The following is a 17,800-nucleotide window of genomic DNA, read 5'->3' as shown; positions in this document are numbered from 1 at the left end:
GCTTTGCTATAATATATTCGCGAGCACAGTCAGCCTACCCTCTTAATTGATTTCTAGCTCAAAGGAAGAGAACAGCTTGGAAAATTCCTATCGAGAGGAAAGGTAACAAGAAAACCCCCAAGCTAAACCACATCCACATTATGCATATAAGTAAATAGACTTTCTGGGACAAGTGTTTTTGTTACTAGAACACCATCGGGTATTTTAATGCAAAAAAGGTAAGTCTTTCATACTTTTACAAATCTCCATCACTGTAATTATAAAAAGGCACCTACAAACCATGTAAGATAAACCAAAAAAAAATAAAGAGGAAAAGGAGAAAAGTATCTTCTGTTCTGATGCCCCCTTTGCCTTCAGTTTTACGCAAAGCTAAGGAAAGCAACAGCTGCTATGCTGCCTTCAGCGGCAATGGGAAAAGCAAACAAGCTGTAACTCGTTTAACACCCGGCTTGTACTTCCCATTTCTGCTGAGAGTATTCAGTAACACGCTGCTTTGAAATTTCAGCCCCTGTCTCTGGCTGACAGACATGTGACAATGCTTTAATCATACCTTGACCAGCTGTTCCTGCTTACGCTCCAGCTCTCGGATTTCTTGGTTGAGAATCACCGCCACATGCTGTGGCTGGCTTCTGCATTTATTACAGATCCCGTACTGGGTCAGTTCATCACACACGGGACAGTGTAAGGTCGTGAAATACTGGGAGATTGTGCCTTTGCGTCCTTCTAGCTCACTGCGGGCAGTCGAGGCAGCTTTTTGGATCTGTTAAAATAAAAAAAAAAAAAAAAAAAAGAATTAAGGGTAATGAACTTCTAAGAGAGCAGCTTGCCTTATTTCTAGATTACATAGCCTATATTTTAAAAAAGAAGTATGAAAGTGCAACACAGCCTTCAGGGCACGGGTTCATACACAAATTACTAACATGGATCGCATCACTCTGAAGAGCATAGCACTTGCCCTGAAGTGATACAATGAACAGAGTCCACCCACACCTATTTCGCAGGGCATCTCACCAGAAAAGAGAAAGAGGAACCGAAGAAATCCTCAGTCACAGGCTATATTCCCAATCTCATCCCAAACTCTGCCTCCTGCAGTTGTTCCTTTGTAGGTGCTGATCTACTTCACCTCCAAATGTGCCCTGGCTGCAGCCCCGGTGGCTGCCTTCGGGATCCTGCCTTCTTGTGCTGGTCCAGTCCCGGTCACAGAGCTGCCAACGTCCTTTGGTCTGTGGCTCTAACTCATGCTCCGATTTCCCTGGATAAAGCTCCGCCACTGCCCTCTCCCGCAGGGAAGTGTGTCGTCTGCACTCACTCCTGGTGCTGCATGACTTATGCTTTGCGCTATACTTCACTCTTCAGACACCCAAACTGCTCTGCTCCCTATGACCTCCCTGGCGCTCCCTGGCCTTGCAGAGTCAGGGCTCCTTTTTGCCTTTTTAGAGCAGCTTGTTGGAGATACTTAAGGTGAGAGTGTCACAGTGCCATAGGAAAGGTAGAGAAAAGAAGCAGAATTGAAGTAAATCAAGGCTATATTAAAACTCTGCAGTGGGAAACATGATGTATTACTATGCTGCTGAAGTCTACACTAAGCACAGTAACCAAACTACACAAAGACGTCATCTTTCTCTGTCCCTTTTCGTCAGGGGAATCACAAACTAAAACCCAGCTATCTAACATTTCTCTTCCTGCATCTCAGTGATTTCTTTAGCTTTTAGGAAAGTCAGTTTAAAATTTCTAGTGATACTGATTTTTTAAAAAGCATTTCTGCTGCTTGGGCAGAAACCTTTTCTATGAAGAGGAAAGATCTTCAGAACATCTTGGAAAAAAAGGACATCCAACATCTATTATGGAGAGATTTAAAAGGTGGTGCAGCCAAATAGATGCATATACAAGTATTGCTAATAAATATACAATTACGGCAAAATAAGACACCAAGTTGCATGGAGCGGTCAACATGCTGGAGGGAAGGGATGCCACACAGGGGGACCTGGACAGGCTTGAGAGGTGGGCCGGTGCAAGCCTCATGAAGTTCCACAGGACCAAGTGCAAGGTCCTACACCTGGGTTGGGGCAATCCCAAGCACAAACACAGGCTGGGCAAAGAAAGAACAGGTTGAGAGCAGCCCTGAGGAGAAGGACAAGGACTTGGGAGTGTTGGTGGATGAGAAGCTCAACATGAGCCCGCAGCAGTGTGCTCTCACAGCCCAGAAAGTCAACCGCATCCCAGGCTGCATCAACAGAAGAGTGGCCACCAGGTCGAGGGAGGTGATTCTGCCCCTCTACTCTGCTCTGATGAGACCCCACCTGGAGTACTGTGTCCAGCTCTGGAGCCCTCAGCGCAGGAAAGACATGGACCTGTTGGAGCAAGTCCAGAGGAGGGCACTGAAGAGATCATCAGAGGGCTGGAGCACCTCTTCTAGGAGGACAGGCTGAGAGAGTTGGTGTTATTCAGCCTGGAGAAGAGAAGGCTCCGGGGAGACCATCTGCCGGCCTTCTAGTACCTAAAGGGGGCCTACAGGAAAGATGGGAGGGACTCTTCACCAGGGAGTGCAGCGATAGGAGAAGGGGCAATGGTTTTAAACTGGAAGAAGGTAAATTTAGATTAGATATTAGGAAGAAATTCTTTACTCTGAGGATGGTGAGGCAGTGGAACAGGTTGCCCAGGGAAGTTGTGGATGCCCCATCCCTGGAGGTGTTCAAGGCCAGGTTGGATGGGGCTTTGAGTAACCTGGTCTAGTGGAAGGTGTCCCTGGCCAAGGTCCCTTCTAACCCAACCCATTCTGTGATTCCACGATAAGGGGTCAGAAAACAGGAAAATGACAAAGTGATCAACCCCGGACAGAAGGGTTGGCGCAAAAAAAATTGATTTACTAAGTGAAAAAAACCAAAACAACACAGAAGATCTAAAAATCAAGTCTGCATGTTTGGGCATCAAACACTGCCTTGTAAAATAAATAACCTTTGCTGTTACCTCATATAAACCTCATTCCATCAAAAGACACGACAAAAGCAAACACCATGTAGATGCACTGCATCTGTAATCTGTTCGTTTTCAAGCACTTACCCGTGGCAACTCATGGTACCAGCTGAAGACGTCTATGCCAATAAGTGAGAACACCCTGGCCAGCGGTGGCAGAATTTGTTTGGTAATATAGTACGTAGCATTCAGCCTCAGGTTGGGATCCTGCAGGACTTCAATGGGCCGCCTCACCAGCTGTATCAGGGGCAGTCCGGGCATGCCGCACACAATGACGTAGGGCACTCGCTCCCCAACTCGTGGTTCCGAGCGACGGTCATAGGCAAGCATTCTCCTGTTTAAAAACAGGCTTTATAATGCATCCAGAGACAGATTCACAGTTATTTCATTTGATTGTAAACTTCCCCATCTGATTAAATTAGTAGCTCTCCAGACGACCGAAGTTAGTGTCTATTATGAAGCACGGGACCGAGTTGTTTCATTTTTAATTTGTCTCACGATCAGACAAATTTTAGAACTTGAAACATGAGCCCTAAAGGTACGTTCTGTTTCATGTCACTTGGATTTACATGCAGGTTGCTTTGTAGCTACCCCTTCCTTAAAGAAGTATTTTAATAAAGAGCAACCAGGGTACTAAAAAGAGCTCAAGTACCCAGAAAGCAAAGGACAATTCAATTTGAAGCAGGTATCAATCCAGGACTTCAATTTTATTTTTTTTAAAAAGCACAGCTTAATTTGAAGTCCTTTTATATTAATGAAGGTGGCAAAATGGGCCAGCTTGCCAGCTCACATTATCTATTACTGATAAACAATATCAACAGGATGAAATAGTAACTTTAAGTAAGGTACTTTAAAAAAAAAAAGAAAGAAAGAAAAATTATGCCTGGTAATGTATTTCACAGCACTTAAAGACAATTTTTAACATATCTAATATCCATGAGCGATGGGCAATCTTGGAGAGTCAAGCACTTGTACAAAACCCAAAACGTAAGTAACAGCAGTGAACATACTGTTACAGCGTCCTGTCAAAAGACTTTACTCTTGAACACGTGTGGCTCTTTCCAGGACTACAAAATGACTTTCTAGGACTACCTGATGCCTGATCTCTCTTCACACACAGAAGAAAGACAGAGCCAACTGCTGCAACAATATCCGAAGGAGATCTCTCACTGCTACCCACAACTTGGCACTATAAAGGCCAAGAGAAAAAAAATATCTATGATTAGGACTTAATCTCATTACCTGGTGATTTCCAGGGCTGGTACACAGGATCCAGGTCTGTACGCTGAGCTCCCTCTGTACTCTTTTGCAAAGATGAAGTCTTGCATGCTGGCCTTTCCCTCCAGTAACTTCATGCATTGATTCTGAACGTACTGTTTGATCTGACTTATGTCCCGTGTTTCAAATAGCAGCTTGATAGAACACTCAAGTATCTTTACAACCAAAGGAGAAAGGTGAGAAAAACATGTTTAACTAAAAAATATTAATTATGAATTCATTCAAAATAATTCAGTAAATGGTATGGAAATATTAATACACTGCTTAGAAAAAGTATCAGTTGTGAACTAGAATGTTAATATGACAACAGGTTGTATTCTCTTCCGCTCAAAGACATTCATAAACACATTACTGGACAACTTTTTCCTCAGTTTGACACATCTTTCATTACATTATCCATACTCTGGCACTAACAGTGTTTCAACAATTACAGAGGTTATTCAGAGTATGAGAGAAGATATTTTTTCATCGTCTAAAATATTTCGCCACAACTTTCTGCATGACTGACCTGATTAAGGACAAGAGCCTGTTCTTTTTAACCCCCCAATACACAGCTTAAAATAAACAGGTAAGGAAATTTATTTTAAATGAATTCTTAGCTAAACTAGACTTATGTAAATCAGCTATTTAGCACACACATCAGTGTGCTTCACTCATCTTGGAGTAATACTTACTTCCAGTTAAAGTGAACTGGATCAAGAACGGTCTTCTAGAGAACTTAAGTGGGGCTGAGGGCTTTTTAATGGAGTTTTTAGGGGCTGAAAGATAGGAGTTAAGATGGAAAGTGCAAGTCCTTGTAATGCTGTGCAAGACCTTCCATTTATCTTTCAAATGGCCCATACCAGAAAAACAGAGTTTCAGACAACTCACAAGGACTAGAAAGTCTGAGAAAGGACAAATATACAATGAAATAACAGAATACTATAATTTCATTCAGGAAAAAATGCATATTTTACCTTGGAAACAGCAGGACAGGAGTCCCGTCGAACTGTCTCTATGCCTTTTGCATCAAATACTGGGTCCTTCTGGTCCAGTGTTTCATACATGTAACCCACGTACCTCTTTTTAGTTTGCAGGACACATGGCAAGTAGACCTGGAATGTTTAGAAAGAAGATAGCCCAATCTGGCACGTGTTGGGAAAATAAGGTGGCTCTGAGCATAGAGGGAGTTCTAAGGAATACTTTGCTTTCTTGGTAGTTTTATTTTTTTTTTATTTTTTTTTTATTTTAAATCAGTAAAACAAATAAAGTAGTTCAAAGCACTGTTAAAAGATGGCTGAGGAAGATGGGATTCGGTGGTGTTCCATTCTTAAATCACTTTCTATTTCATCTAGCTGTAAAGGCTAAGCAACCTGAAGCTCAGATGAAAAGTGACACACAGCTTAATTTGTTTTAAGTACCCTTATTTTGCTGGATTGCATCTATCAGCATCTTTAATGTAACTGTATTATCTCTTTCCTGAAAAGACAACAACTTAATTTTAGACATCAGAGAAGAAAACTTTCCCAGCAAAAGTAGTGGCTTTGAACTTTCTGTTTTCCAACTTCATCTAATTATGAGGTGCCTAAAATCAGCTGGCATCTTAATTTGGGGAAAGCATGCTTTTTAAATGCCTATGCTTGCAGAAAGATGTCCTCACGAATGGATTTTTAGTTATGGTCTCTATTGCTTGCTTTCTCCAACCTCTTATTTCATTCTTGATTGTTTCAGGATTTCTTGACCAGTTTTAAAAGAAAGAATGGGGAATAATTTCTTCCCAGTGTTACTAAGATAACACCACATCTTCCTGGCTCTCATGAAAGAGGGAGCAGCGAGTTTAGATTGCCTCAGGCTGTAAAAGGTATGCCACTTCTTGAACAGATGCTCCAGCTTTGAGGCATTTTCCTCTTCCTGTGCTAGGAAGCTACCCTAGGAGAGTACTCAATATTTTGACCCACAGGTGAATACAGGCACTTGAAGTGAAGTAGTCGGTACATCTTCTCAAGTGTATCCTTGCACCTAGCATTTTTTTCTGGCTAATTACTCCTTCAGCTTAATGACACAGAATTGCCTCAAAGTGGGAAGGTTCCCTGTACATTAGTCAGTGAGGAGAAGTTGCTGTGCCTTCCATAGGCATCCTAACTTTTCTTGCTAATATTTTTCTACTGTATTTTCCGTGAAAAATGGCAATTGGCTTAGAAGTTCTGATTGAACCTGTTGAGTCAGGTACGTACTTGGAAAATATCTAGAGCACCTGAACTGACTGCTAATGACTTTCCAATTATAAACTTCCACCAAAATTAGTTGCCTTACTCTTCTATAAAAGGTTTATTGTCATTAATACTTCTTCCAAAAGCCTACGGAATGGATTTTTATGATTTTTCATGTATATGTAGCACACAGACATATCCTGAAGTGTGCTAAGGGTGGCTGAAGAATAAGTATCAGGCTTGCAATTAATGCACTGGAATCACTTCAAGGGATGGCGTACATTTTCTCTACCAAGTTGCACACATTGGTTTGATCCTACATATATAATAAAAAACTGAGGGAGACATTTCCAAAAATTAATGAGACGGGAATTTCAAATTGCCTGGTGCTGCCAGTGCAACAGGCCACCAGGCATCCTGATGGGAAAGCAGGAATATTTCTTTTTGTTGGTCATGCTGCAGCGCTCCTCTGACAAGGTCCCTGAGGCTTTAAGGAGCTTGCAACATACGCGCAGAAAACAGTACAGCACATGACTGCTGTATATCCTTATGCTACGTCAGTGCCCAGAAAAGTCTTTTATCTTCACTATTTAATTTTTTTTTTTAGGATAACAATGTTTTCACCCAACACGCTTGAAGCAAAATATTTTCCTTTTACCTTTTCAAATTTCAGTTTAACAGGTTTGGGGTTTGTTGCTGTTACAGCTTCAGCAATTTCTTGACCAATCTTAAAAGACTGCTCCTTTGTGGCTCCTTTCAAGAGTACAAACATGCTACGAGAAATCAGACACAGGAAATAAGCATAAATCTGTTGAACATAGATCTTGAAACTTATAAGCTATAGTTTCCTAGTGTCAAAGCAGGGACGTTGTTATCAATTCTGTTCCTTTCCTTCAGCTAGAAAAGTCAAAAACCTGAGAAACTTCAGTGTTCAGTATGAGATCAGGAGTGCCAAAGGCACTGTGACTCACTGGTGAGGCAGGGAACGTTACTGCTCCCGGGCACTGCAAAACTTGAATTCCCAGGAGAGAATTGTAAAGAGCTCTGGGTGTGCCTTTTTTCCCCACTAAAGGCAGCAATAAGATTTTACTTCCTTTCTCCAACTTTTTTTTTTTTTTTTTTTTTGTGAAGCTACTATGGATTTAGTATCTTTGAAATTTCAAGTCTTTCATCAGATCTGGCGGAAATCAGTCATTGGATCCACAAGTTATTACGGAAGGACAGCCAGACAAGCTTTGTTTCCCATGGCTGAAAAATTATCCAAGTCTAGCACCAGAGAGGGATATGCCTAGAGCGTGGCTATTCTTTAGATGAAAGATTGACTGAGAAAGGGGAGATATTTATATGATGTATTTCAGACAGCGTAACCATATCTTTGTATGCTTTGGTGGCCGCTTCTGAATTGCATTCACTCTTCAAGCTTAAAATAGTGCCTTCCTCTACGTATCAATGTGCAATGCCTACTATATTATAAATATTCTATTTTCCAAAATAGAAATGGCATGAGAAACAGACACAAAAATACTCATTTGATAAATAAGACTTATATTAATTCACACCTGAAAAAGATTATCCCCCCCCTCTTTCTACTTCACATAATTTTCAAAAGAAAGGAAAGCCTCAAAGTGCTTTCTAAGAGTCCTAAAAGAAACTCCAAGAAAATAAGTATTATTTACTTTGCATATTCTGCAAGACAGTAACCAATATCCCAAAGAGGGTCCACATACTCTTTTCAGTATCATAAATTCCTCTTGTTGAGACAAAAGAAAAATATATCTATGAAGAACTACTATGATTTTAAAACATTGTAGGAAGCAGACCATTAATTACCTGTCAGTATCACCATACACAACATGAGCACCCCATTTTTTGGTATCGTTCACCAGTTTTATAGCACGCTCCAATGTTTCTCTGGCTTTGTGGACAATGCTATCCCCAACCTGCAAAGTTAAAGAGAAATTGAAAATCTTTATTCCACTGCTAAACCCAATACTAGCTCTTGGTAAACAGTCTAACTTTGCTTGATCTGTTTATGAAAACTACTACATTGAAACAATATAATTTATTTCACGGTTTAAATGCATGTAATAAATAAAAAAGTTGCTTACATTACTCCAAAATAGCCAGAATTAAAGAAAGACCGATCAAAAATTATTAAGAATTAAAATAAAGGAAAATTTGGTTTCAACTTCTTTAGGCATATTAAAAGTGTAAGGAGCAAGACATGATCGCAAGGATCATTTTCTCTAGTTTTTGGATTCTGCTGATTTCTCCTTTTATGAAAACTAGCAAACACTTAGAATACTTTATTTTTTTTCCCCACTATTAGAACTGTAATCCAATCTGCCTTTGGAGAGAGTTCTACAGAAATGCCAACTCCAAATGCTTTTTAATGGGAAGAAGAAAAATAAACCCTTTTTTTTTTTTTAAAGGATCATAAATAAATCCCAGTTGCTGATTTTCAGTACTACAAATAAAAACAGCTTTTATGAAGGCATTTAGATTAAATATCTTTCAAGTAATAATACTGTTATCTGACTATACTTTATTAATAGTGTCTTTTCCACAGTTTTTCGCATTTTTTTTTTGCAACCCTTACCTCAACGCATGGCATTCTTCCAGAAAAATTAGCAGCAGTGTAACCAAATGTAAAATTAGCTATAAATTTAAGACCCAGCTGACGAGCTTCCAGCATTCGAGTTACAGCCTTGTCGTGCTTATAAGCCTTCATTGACTGTTTCACCATTATCCTTGTCTTCAAGATTTCTTCCAGCATTCTTGGCAGCACACCCTTTCTTACTGAAGGCTGCCATAAAGGGAACAAAGAAAAAAATTATGTTAAAAAGCCCAACCTAAACAGATAGGAGTAAAAGCAAAACCCAGAACTGTTAGATAATCACTGTTAAGAAGACTAATTAATTAGCAAGATGCCCTAGGCACCAACGGTTTGGCTATTGCCACAAACATTACAAGCAATCTAGAATGCAGGCAAAGCTCTTAAGGGCAGGGTAAATAGCTTTTTGTTCTTTGTTTTCACCAGACCTGCTAATGCAATATTTAGATAAATATAAGTCCCGTTTCAGTTAATAAGGTTAACTGCTAATTCTCAGAATGTTAAATGCTAAAGGAATATTATCTTTTAAAAATTCTGCAAATATTCTTTACCTAAAGTTTTTGTTTTATGTTAAATATATGTATGCTGGTGATTGGGTAATTACATTTAAGAGCTCTAGGCCATATTTATTAATTCATTACAAATCAGTCAGCAGTACACATAACATAAAATGAGAACAATAGAAAGCAAGTCGGGGAGTTTCATCTCCTGAACCATGACTCTTTTTCTAGGAAAGCATTCTGCTATACAGACAGGACAAGAATTGAAGTGTTACGTGCAGATAATTACTCTTTGATCCCCAAACTGCACAAGTGAACTACAGTTTAATTATAGATGAAATAAGCCTTCAGTATAAATGAAAGCATAAAGATGACATTTTATTTCCTGAACTGCCAGAAGTTCAGCACTCTGACAAATATCAAAAAACACCGGGAAATGAGAGACTGAACGTCCCCCCTTCTGTCTGCTCTTAATGCAGCAAAATATAAACTACAGTAGCAATTTGATCCTAAGCTAGTCAGCCAACAGGAAGTGAAAATGCCTGCCACAGACACTAACATCATTACCTTGACAAAAGCTACTCCACTGGGTGACACTGTGATATCATGCCTAATCTGGTAAAGTAAGTCAGGAGGTACTCTGAGAGATGTACAGCCAAATTTGAATGCATCATATCTAATAAAGAGAAAAATTAAATATGAAGACAATTCATTAATTTACAGCCTGATCAAGGAAAAGCATCGACTCTCGACTCACATTAAAATGCTGATAATGCCAGCAAGGATAGAAACACAATTATTATCTCAGGTATAAACAAACCTACTTTCATTTAAAATTTCCTAGCTGCATGCAAAAGGCTCTAAGAATAAAGTAGTAATAAATGGCTAAATTCCAACATGTGTGATTTACCAATTCTGCTCTGCATTAATGCATTATTTCCAAATGCTACACTGGTGGAGGCATGTACTCATACCGCAATCCCCTATGGAAACCATGCATGTTTAACAAGTAACACATTGCATATGTTTTCTTCCTACAAATTCAGAATTTCAAATCAGAAATTTGAAAACCTGATGGTGACACCTAGCAATCATCGCGTGCATCCTCCATTGTTTTACAGAGGTAATTATAATGAGCAATGAGGTTTTTTTTTTCCAATTAAGAGAATTACTGTTAAGCTCAATAAGAGATACTACACAGAATAACTCATTGTATCTTTTCATTTTGAATAGTTAAGACCAGAGTGAACTGCAACTGTTAAAAGAGAACAACAATTTGTTAACATGCAGCACAATAATACTAGTCCAGTTTTGAAAATAGGTAGTGGATTTATATGACATTTTAACTTATTCTGAAGCAATATTAAAAACTAGCATCATCACAATAATTGAACAGGTGCACATGCACATACGGGGTAATTTTTTTTTTTAAACAGAATGGAAACTAATTTTGTATTTAATTAAAAATACATATTGAAATGTGTATGTGTCTGTGTGCATATATACATGTGCACACACCCACATGATAGATCTTTATCACCTCTATCGTGTAACAGAAAATGGTCCTATTCATACATGCCCACTGTTTCCAATGACAGGCGAGAGTTCTCCATACTTTAGGAAAGATACTAAAGTTACTACAGAATCAAAGTTTGTGAGAAAAGAATAGCAACTTACTTTCCTAAGTTTTCAACATGTCCCAGGCACGTTGAAAAACAGTAGTTGTATGCTATCACAATGGAAGGATATAATGACTGGAAATCTAATACAAGAACGGCATTGCTGTAGAAGCGGGATTCTGGCTCCATTATTAAGGGAACACATTGCAGGGCTTTCATTTGAGCTCGCTGCTGGACACTGGGTGTCACAGGAATATAATTCATTGGCTTCGCAACACGCAGCATCATAGACTCCACACGATACTGCAAAACAGTTTGGACATAATCATTAAAACTTCAAAAATGCAGAATAAACATGAGTGTATTAAAACTGTGTAAATACCCACTTACATTTCCTGAATTTAAAGTATAGACAACTAGTTTTCAAAAATAAATAGCCATACCCTTTTAACATATATTTTCTATCACATACAGTGGAACTTTTCCATGTGTTTCCTCATCATTTAGCCCTAATCATTGAAAATCAAGTACTTCTAATTTTTATCTATGCAAAAAATAAACATCCAGCTCAGGTTAAAAAACTAAACATCCAACAGGCTGCCACAATATATGGCCATGCTACAGTCAGTGAATGAGCATTTGCTAAACTATTTTTTTGTTAAGACTTGCAGAACAGTGAAGAAAAAGTATAATATGTAGTTGGTGACCATTTTCCATAGGAATCTGCACAGCAATTTTATTTCAACATTTGGAGAAACAGAGGAATGACACGTGAGTTGTATAAGTTGATAATTATGCCTCCAAGCTTTTGACTGTGAGAAGAAATGTACTTGGCAGCAAGAGAACCAAAGGAAGAATCTAAGTCAGCCCATTTCAAAAGTCTGCTGCTTTGCACTGGGCATCACGCTTTCTCCCTGATGATGCCACAAGTAGTACAGGAAGCATAAAATAACAAAAAGTTTAAATACTTTTACCTTGTTCAGGATGTCACAAAATGTCATATGTGGAGGTAGCAACACCAGAAAAAAAAAACCCCAGCCCTATTTATTTAGGTATTATTCAATGCTTTAGTAAGGCTTTAAAAGCACTAGTAGCCAGGTATTCACTGTGTCCATTCACAATAAAAAACAAGATAGCTAAAAATTACATACATGGGTGGCAAAGGACTGAAAATCCCAAAATATTGAAGAACAATCCTATATAATCCTAAGATCCTGTGCTTTGCAAGCAACTAGATCACTATTCAAAAGCCCTCTGCCTGAAGCACTACATATTCAGTCATTGTACCAAATGGGTTAGGTATAATTTCTTTAACTTTGATGTTATAAATGAACTTACAGAACCAACAGCTTTAACAAGACACTGCCACTTTACAAACAGGTTGGGGTTTGAAAGTGTAGTTTTGCAGTGGCACATGTCTTGTATTAACTGCACACTAATTTGCGTCCAGATGTGTGACAATCTGGCAAGAGCTAGGGTCTTTTGCTAGTTTTCAGCAAGTTCTTCAATCATCTGACTAATAATCCATAAGCCTATGACCATCTACTGTTAGATTGGTTCAGTCTACTATGGAATATTCAAGATAGCTTAATAAAATAAAATAAAATAAAATAAAATCACCTTTAAATAAGGTCTTGTAAAAATAAGAGATACAAAAATATGGGAAAAAATAACTTAAAATATCTGAAATCTGTCCTATTTTAACAACTTTTTCAGCTAAGGAGAAAAGAAATATTTTCATAAAAGGTAGCGATGATTCTTCTGAGTGAAAAAAAAATGTTATTTGAGGTGACTGGGAATTGTTGCAATTGCCATTTTTGTGATCTAGAAAGTTTCAATGTAAACAAAACATACGTGCACAGAAGGAACAAGAAAAGAACAGTCAGGATAGAAAATGCAGCATGTTTCTGTTGCTCACTCCCACTCACAGCCATTTGAGAAAATGACAGGCAGAAATGTCTTTGCGGGCTGCAATCATGACAGTTTAAGCACATCCACGTTGGCAGTATGCCAGTCCCACCCTCCCTGTCCCGATCTGTGCATTTCTCTTCCCTCGCTCCAACAGTGGTACTTTTCTGATAACATGGTAAACCAGATCAAGGAGCTAAACTGGCAAATATCTATTGAACACCACCATGGTTCTGCCACCAGTGCCACCCTGTCACCCCCAGTCCCCCAAAACACAGGGCCAGTACCAGCAAGTCTGACAAGAACCTGCACTGGATCAAGAGATGACACAGGCAACTGCAGCCAAAGGAAAAAAGATGTCAACATTTTTAAATTGGGTTGAACTGTTAAGGAATTGCAGCTTCAGACACTCCCATTTCTGGCTGGCTTAAGACAATGCTGGTCTGCTTAGGACATTAGTTTTTAAGTTGTCTTTTTGTCCACAGAAGTTGGCAAAGTAATCAATCTTGGTCAGCTCACCTAAAGGTCTATTAAAAAAGGAAGGAGAAAGATGGTAGGAAAGAATAATTATGGTGGGAAAGAACAAAACAGAAGAGCAGAGACGTGAGCAAGAGTAGTTGCGTCTCATTTCAGGTGCTGTTCAGGGTTCACGTGAAGCCACAAAACCAAATCTAGTTAGTCACTCAGAACCTGGGCAAGGAAAGCCTTTGGTATTACTGGAGACTGCTGAGGTCTCAAAGTAGTGTAATTCTCACTCTGCCCTGCTCCCTTTCCCTCTGATGCTCGTATCAAAAGAACAGAACCACACACATCTTTCATGACACATGTACTTAATAAAGCCAGAGCCCCTCTTGTCTTATCATCAAATCTCACCCGGAGGTCTGCTTCAAAGGAAAGGCCACTTAGAACATATTCAACGCAGCTTTGTCTGCCCTGGAAGAAAATAATCTCATCTTTCTAAAATATGCTCAATTGTATTTCTTAGTGTATTAAAAAGCATTCAATTTCAGACTCATCTAAGTGTGAAAAATACCAACTCAAAGGGAAAATTTAGTGCTCCCAAAGTCAGTAGAAGAGAGTTACTGGTGTGATTACATTTAGGACACTATTTTTAAAAGCTATTTTTAATCTCTGAGACTAACCATTCAATCCATTATTACTGCTTTTGAGTTGCCTTTCTTTATGTTTCAACTTCATGTTATGCAGAACAGTCTTCTGTGACCTTATGAAAATATATATACTGACTGAAAAGATACTGAAGAACTAAAACATTTTGTAAAGACTATTTTGTTTTGGTCACGTGTAAAGAAAACTAAATCTTACCTGGGAGCCTCTTGTTAATACATGTAAGAACTGAATGCCAAAAAGTCTCGCCATTTCACTTGTTCTGTCAATCAAATCCAGTTTGTCTAACAACTGGAGATTCCCACGGACCCGGGTGACATAATGATCAACCATTTTCCATCTGTGAAAGTGAACTCCTGGTTATAAACAATCAGAGTGGGCTGCTCCTTCTACTAACAAAAACGTGTTTTTATGATAGCTTGTTACAAAACAGCAAATAAAATTTCACGTAGGATATTTTCACACGGCTTTTTAAAAAATGTGGTGCACATAAACATACACTTATGTATTCTAAAGATACACACAGAATGTGTTACGGCAAACTACTGTTAAGGTATATCTCAATGACAATACTATATCTCGTTTTCCTTACTGCCCTAAAGGATTACTGAAACAGTTTCTCTTCATCTGTTTACATCTTTTTTTATAACAGAGTGGACTTTTGTGGAAACATCCTTCTGTATTAAAAACACCTATCTGAGTTGATCATAAATTTATAATTTTAGCCCTTAACCAAGTTTCCACGTAGTTGAAAAGTATTCAACTTTTACAAAAATTATAGGTATGTCACGAATGATGTTCAGATCAGTACTCAATTTTGTGAACAGTTCATATCACACAATACCAAATCACTCCAAGAAAGAGTGAAACTCAGTGTGATGTTTGTCATATAAAGATATTTTTAAGCAGCTATAGTGAATGTCTTAACGTCTTATACACTCTTTTGTACTCTTTTTAAGCCTGGCTTGGTTGACATGCACTGTGAAATAAAACCAGAAACCTGACAGTTCAATTAGAAGTCCTTTTGATGAATAGTATATGCAAAATAAAGACCTCACAGAACTTCAAAATAGTACATCTATTCAGATATGTTGAAACTGTACCTGGAAATTTGTTTTGTTTTTATGTAAACAGAAAAATACACAAAGATGAAGTATTGAGGCTGTAACTACGCAACAGAACACAGCAGAACAGCAGAGTAAATAAGCTCATGCTGTTGCATATAGGCTGTCCTACTACCTGAGCTAAATTGATTATCTCTTCCTATGCTGACTTCAGCTTGTACTTATCCAATGTTAAGAATCTGGCCTTAAAAAGAACAAACAAAATTGCATTAATAGAACATTACCTGTAGACATCTGCCTTATTATCAAACCAATCAGACAGAACTCGGAAAGTAAATAAAGGAAAACGTTGATGAAGAACATGAAAGCCCACGTTTTCAAAAGTGTAATTCATTAGAGTCACCTAGAAAAACACAGAGGACATGTTTACATGCATGATGTCTTCCATAGTCAAAGATATCTCTACTTTTAAAAAAACTGTAGCAACTAAATGTATTGACTTTTTATTAGTACTCCTTGTTAAAAAGCTAAACATTTATAGTTAGAAGTCCCTAACTATTTACAAGTCATCCCTCATCAACTGAAAAGAATATGTGGAATTGAGTAGATCACAAAGATCAGGTCTGAATTTGGTCAGACCAAGATTTGTAAAGACCAAACCATTTGAGTATTAAACATAAGGTCATAAACAGCAAAAAAAAAAAAGAGTAAGTCTGACAGCTTAAAATAAGTTCAAGTATTTAATTTAGTGAAAGCACCATACTAGACAAATTGCTAGAACAGGTAAGTTGTTCTCAAAACCCACAAAGAAGTGAAAAGTAATATCATTAAGAAATATTACTGAAAGATAAGGGCTTCAGTATTTTACATTTCACATTTTAGTGGTATGCAAAATCCATTCTGACAAAGTGGCAGACTGGTCTATTTGAAAAAGTGTACAAATAAAGAACAAAAAGTTACTTAAGTTGTGTGAAATTTTCAAAGTCTACAACAATCAAAAAAACACAGTAAGTCAACTACATTAATCTTTTGAAAACTTTACCTCATTTCTCATCATTCTCCAAATATTTAAGATAATTCGCCCAACAATATTTATTTCACTCATTGTATCCGATCCATATTCATCCAGCTCAGCCGCAAATCTGTTTTCCTTCTTTTCATCTAAAGATGTTAAAAGACAATATATTTAGACAAGTTATAGGACAGTCAAGACCAGATCAAGCTATCCCTCTTCCAATTTGAGCTCTCTAGAAAAATAAGAATTCATAAAGACTGTTACTGACTGCAGAAGATTATTTATTTACCAGTCTTCCACAGAATCTCTAAATAAAACTCTCCCACGTTTTTCTTCTCTTGCACATCCCTCTGAAGATAACTCTTACGTCAGTTTTATTGAAATGGTGTCCATGGCAATATATTCTCCATAGTGAATATATTGGTTAAGCAATGGTGAATGTTACTGGGGAGCTAGCTGCACACACATTAGTGCACAACAACAACAACAAAAGTGATTTCTGCCCTAAAGAGTTTATAACTCAAGGCTTCACTTGTAACGATCTTACACAGTCGGCACCAGGTCATGGGAGAGAAAACTCAGCACCTTTCATACATTAAAAGCAAACCCACTGCCGTGGGAGCAGGTAGACATGAGTTCTGGATAGCACAAATGGAGAGAGAAGGAAATAGGAAGGAACAAATGCAAAGATAGAAGTAGCACTCTGAATCTTTCTGCAAGGTGGCAGCAACTCAGTACAGGAAAGATATCCTATTGCCATCCTTGGTTTGTTTTCATGCTCTGAACTACTACAACGCAAGAGAAGACAGTCTTTTTGGTATAGGTTTCTTGAAACTGTCTTTTTTTTCAGTCAGTCTAAGGCTACAATTTTTGGTATTCTTGCCTGAGTTTACATAGATTTTTTTTTTAAAAATGTACAATAATTTAAAATTCTATATGAAAACACAGTGTATTATTTGATCCTCCAGTCTTGTTCCTTCTTATTAGTTTAACGGAAGAGAAAGCACCTTGAGGCAATTTTCCCACAATTCTAAACCCATACCCATTTTTCTACTGTTGGTTGTATAGTCTGCCACTGCTCATTCAGCAGATAGCCCTGTACAGTACTCTAATAAAAAGCAGAACATTTTGGACAGAGTGTCTAGAAGCGTGGATATGCAATGCTTTGCAATAATGATCATAACCGAGCAATTAGTTCCTCAGACAGCCAGGAAACACATTTACCCTTGAAGACAGAAGTAAAAATTACCTGAAATTCTGCAGAACTGCTGTGAAATAACATAATACACTCACTTTGTATGTTGATCTTTCAAATGTGTATCATATCAATCAAACTACAGTTAAGAAAACCTGTTGGTCATTTAGTGACCTTCGCAATAACTCACAGAGCCTTGACAAAATTTAGCAGACCTTTCATACGCTTTATCAAAATGCATACCATCTTTTTAATCTCCTTATTATTTCAGACTTTTAAGGAGGAAAAATAGCAATTTATCTTTTCATGTTTGGTTAGAA

At 38.0% G+C, this 17,800-nt stretch overlaps 1 protein-coding gene across 1 annotated transcript in view; it reads right to left on the bottom strand.

Moving 5' to 3' along the window:
• Window positions 1–17,800, bottom strand: part of REV3L (REV3-like, polymerase (DNA directed), zeta, catalytic subunit) — a 155,860-nt gene that overhangs the window by 3,085 nt on the left and 134,975 nt on the right. Inside the window, 12 exon segments of the mRNA XM_009893624.1 lie at window positions 551–760; window positions 3,061–3,307; window positions 4,216–4,406; window positions 5,208–5,345; window positions 7,099–7,213; window positions 8,271–8,380; window positions 9,040–9,246; window positions 10,122–10,230; window positions 11,232–11,476; window positions 14,405–14,546; window positions 15,555–15,673; window positions 16,313–16,431. Of these exon segments, the coding sequence (XP_009891926.1) occupies window positions 551–760; window positions 3,061–3,307; window positions 4,216–4,406; window positions 5,208–5,345; window positions 7,099–7,213; window positions 8,271–8,380; window positions 9,040–9,246; window positions 10,122–10,230; window positions 11,232–11,476; window positions 14,405–14,546; window positions 15,555–15,673; window positions 16,313–16,431 (1,952 nt within the window).

Source organism: Charadrius vociferus, unplaced genomic scaffold (assembly GCF_000708025.1).
Source record: "Charadrius vociferus isolate BGI_N301 unplaced genomic scaffold, ASM70802v2 scaffold359, whole genome shotgun sequence".
NCBI classification, from domain to species: Eukaryota; Metazoa; Chordata; class Aves; order Charadriiformes; family Charadriidae; genus Charadrius; species Charadrius vociferus.
The sequence above is the reverse complement of the archived record's forward strand: the minus strand, read 5'-3'. Positions and strand labels throughout refer to the sequence as shown.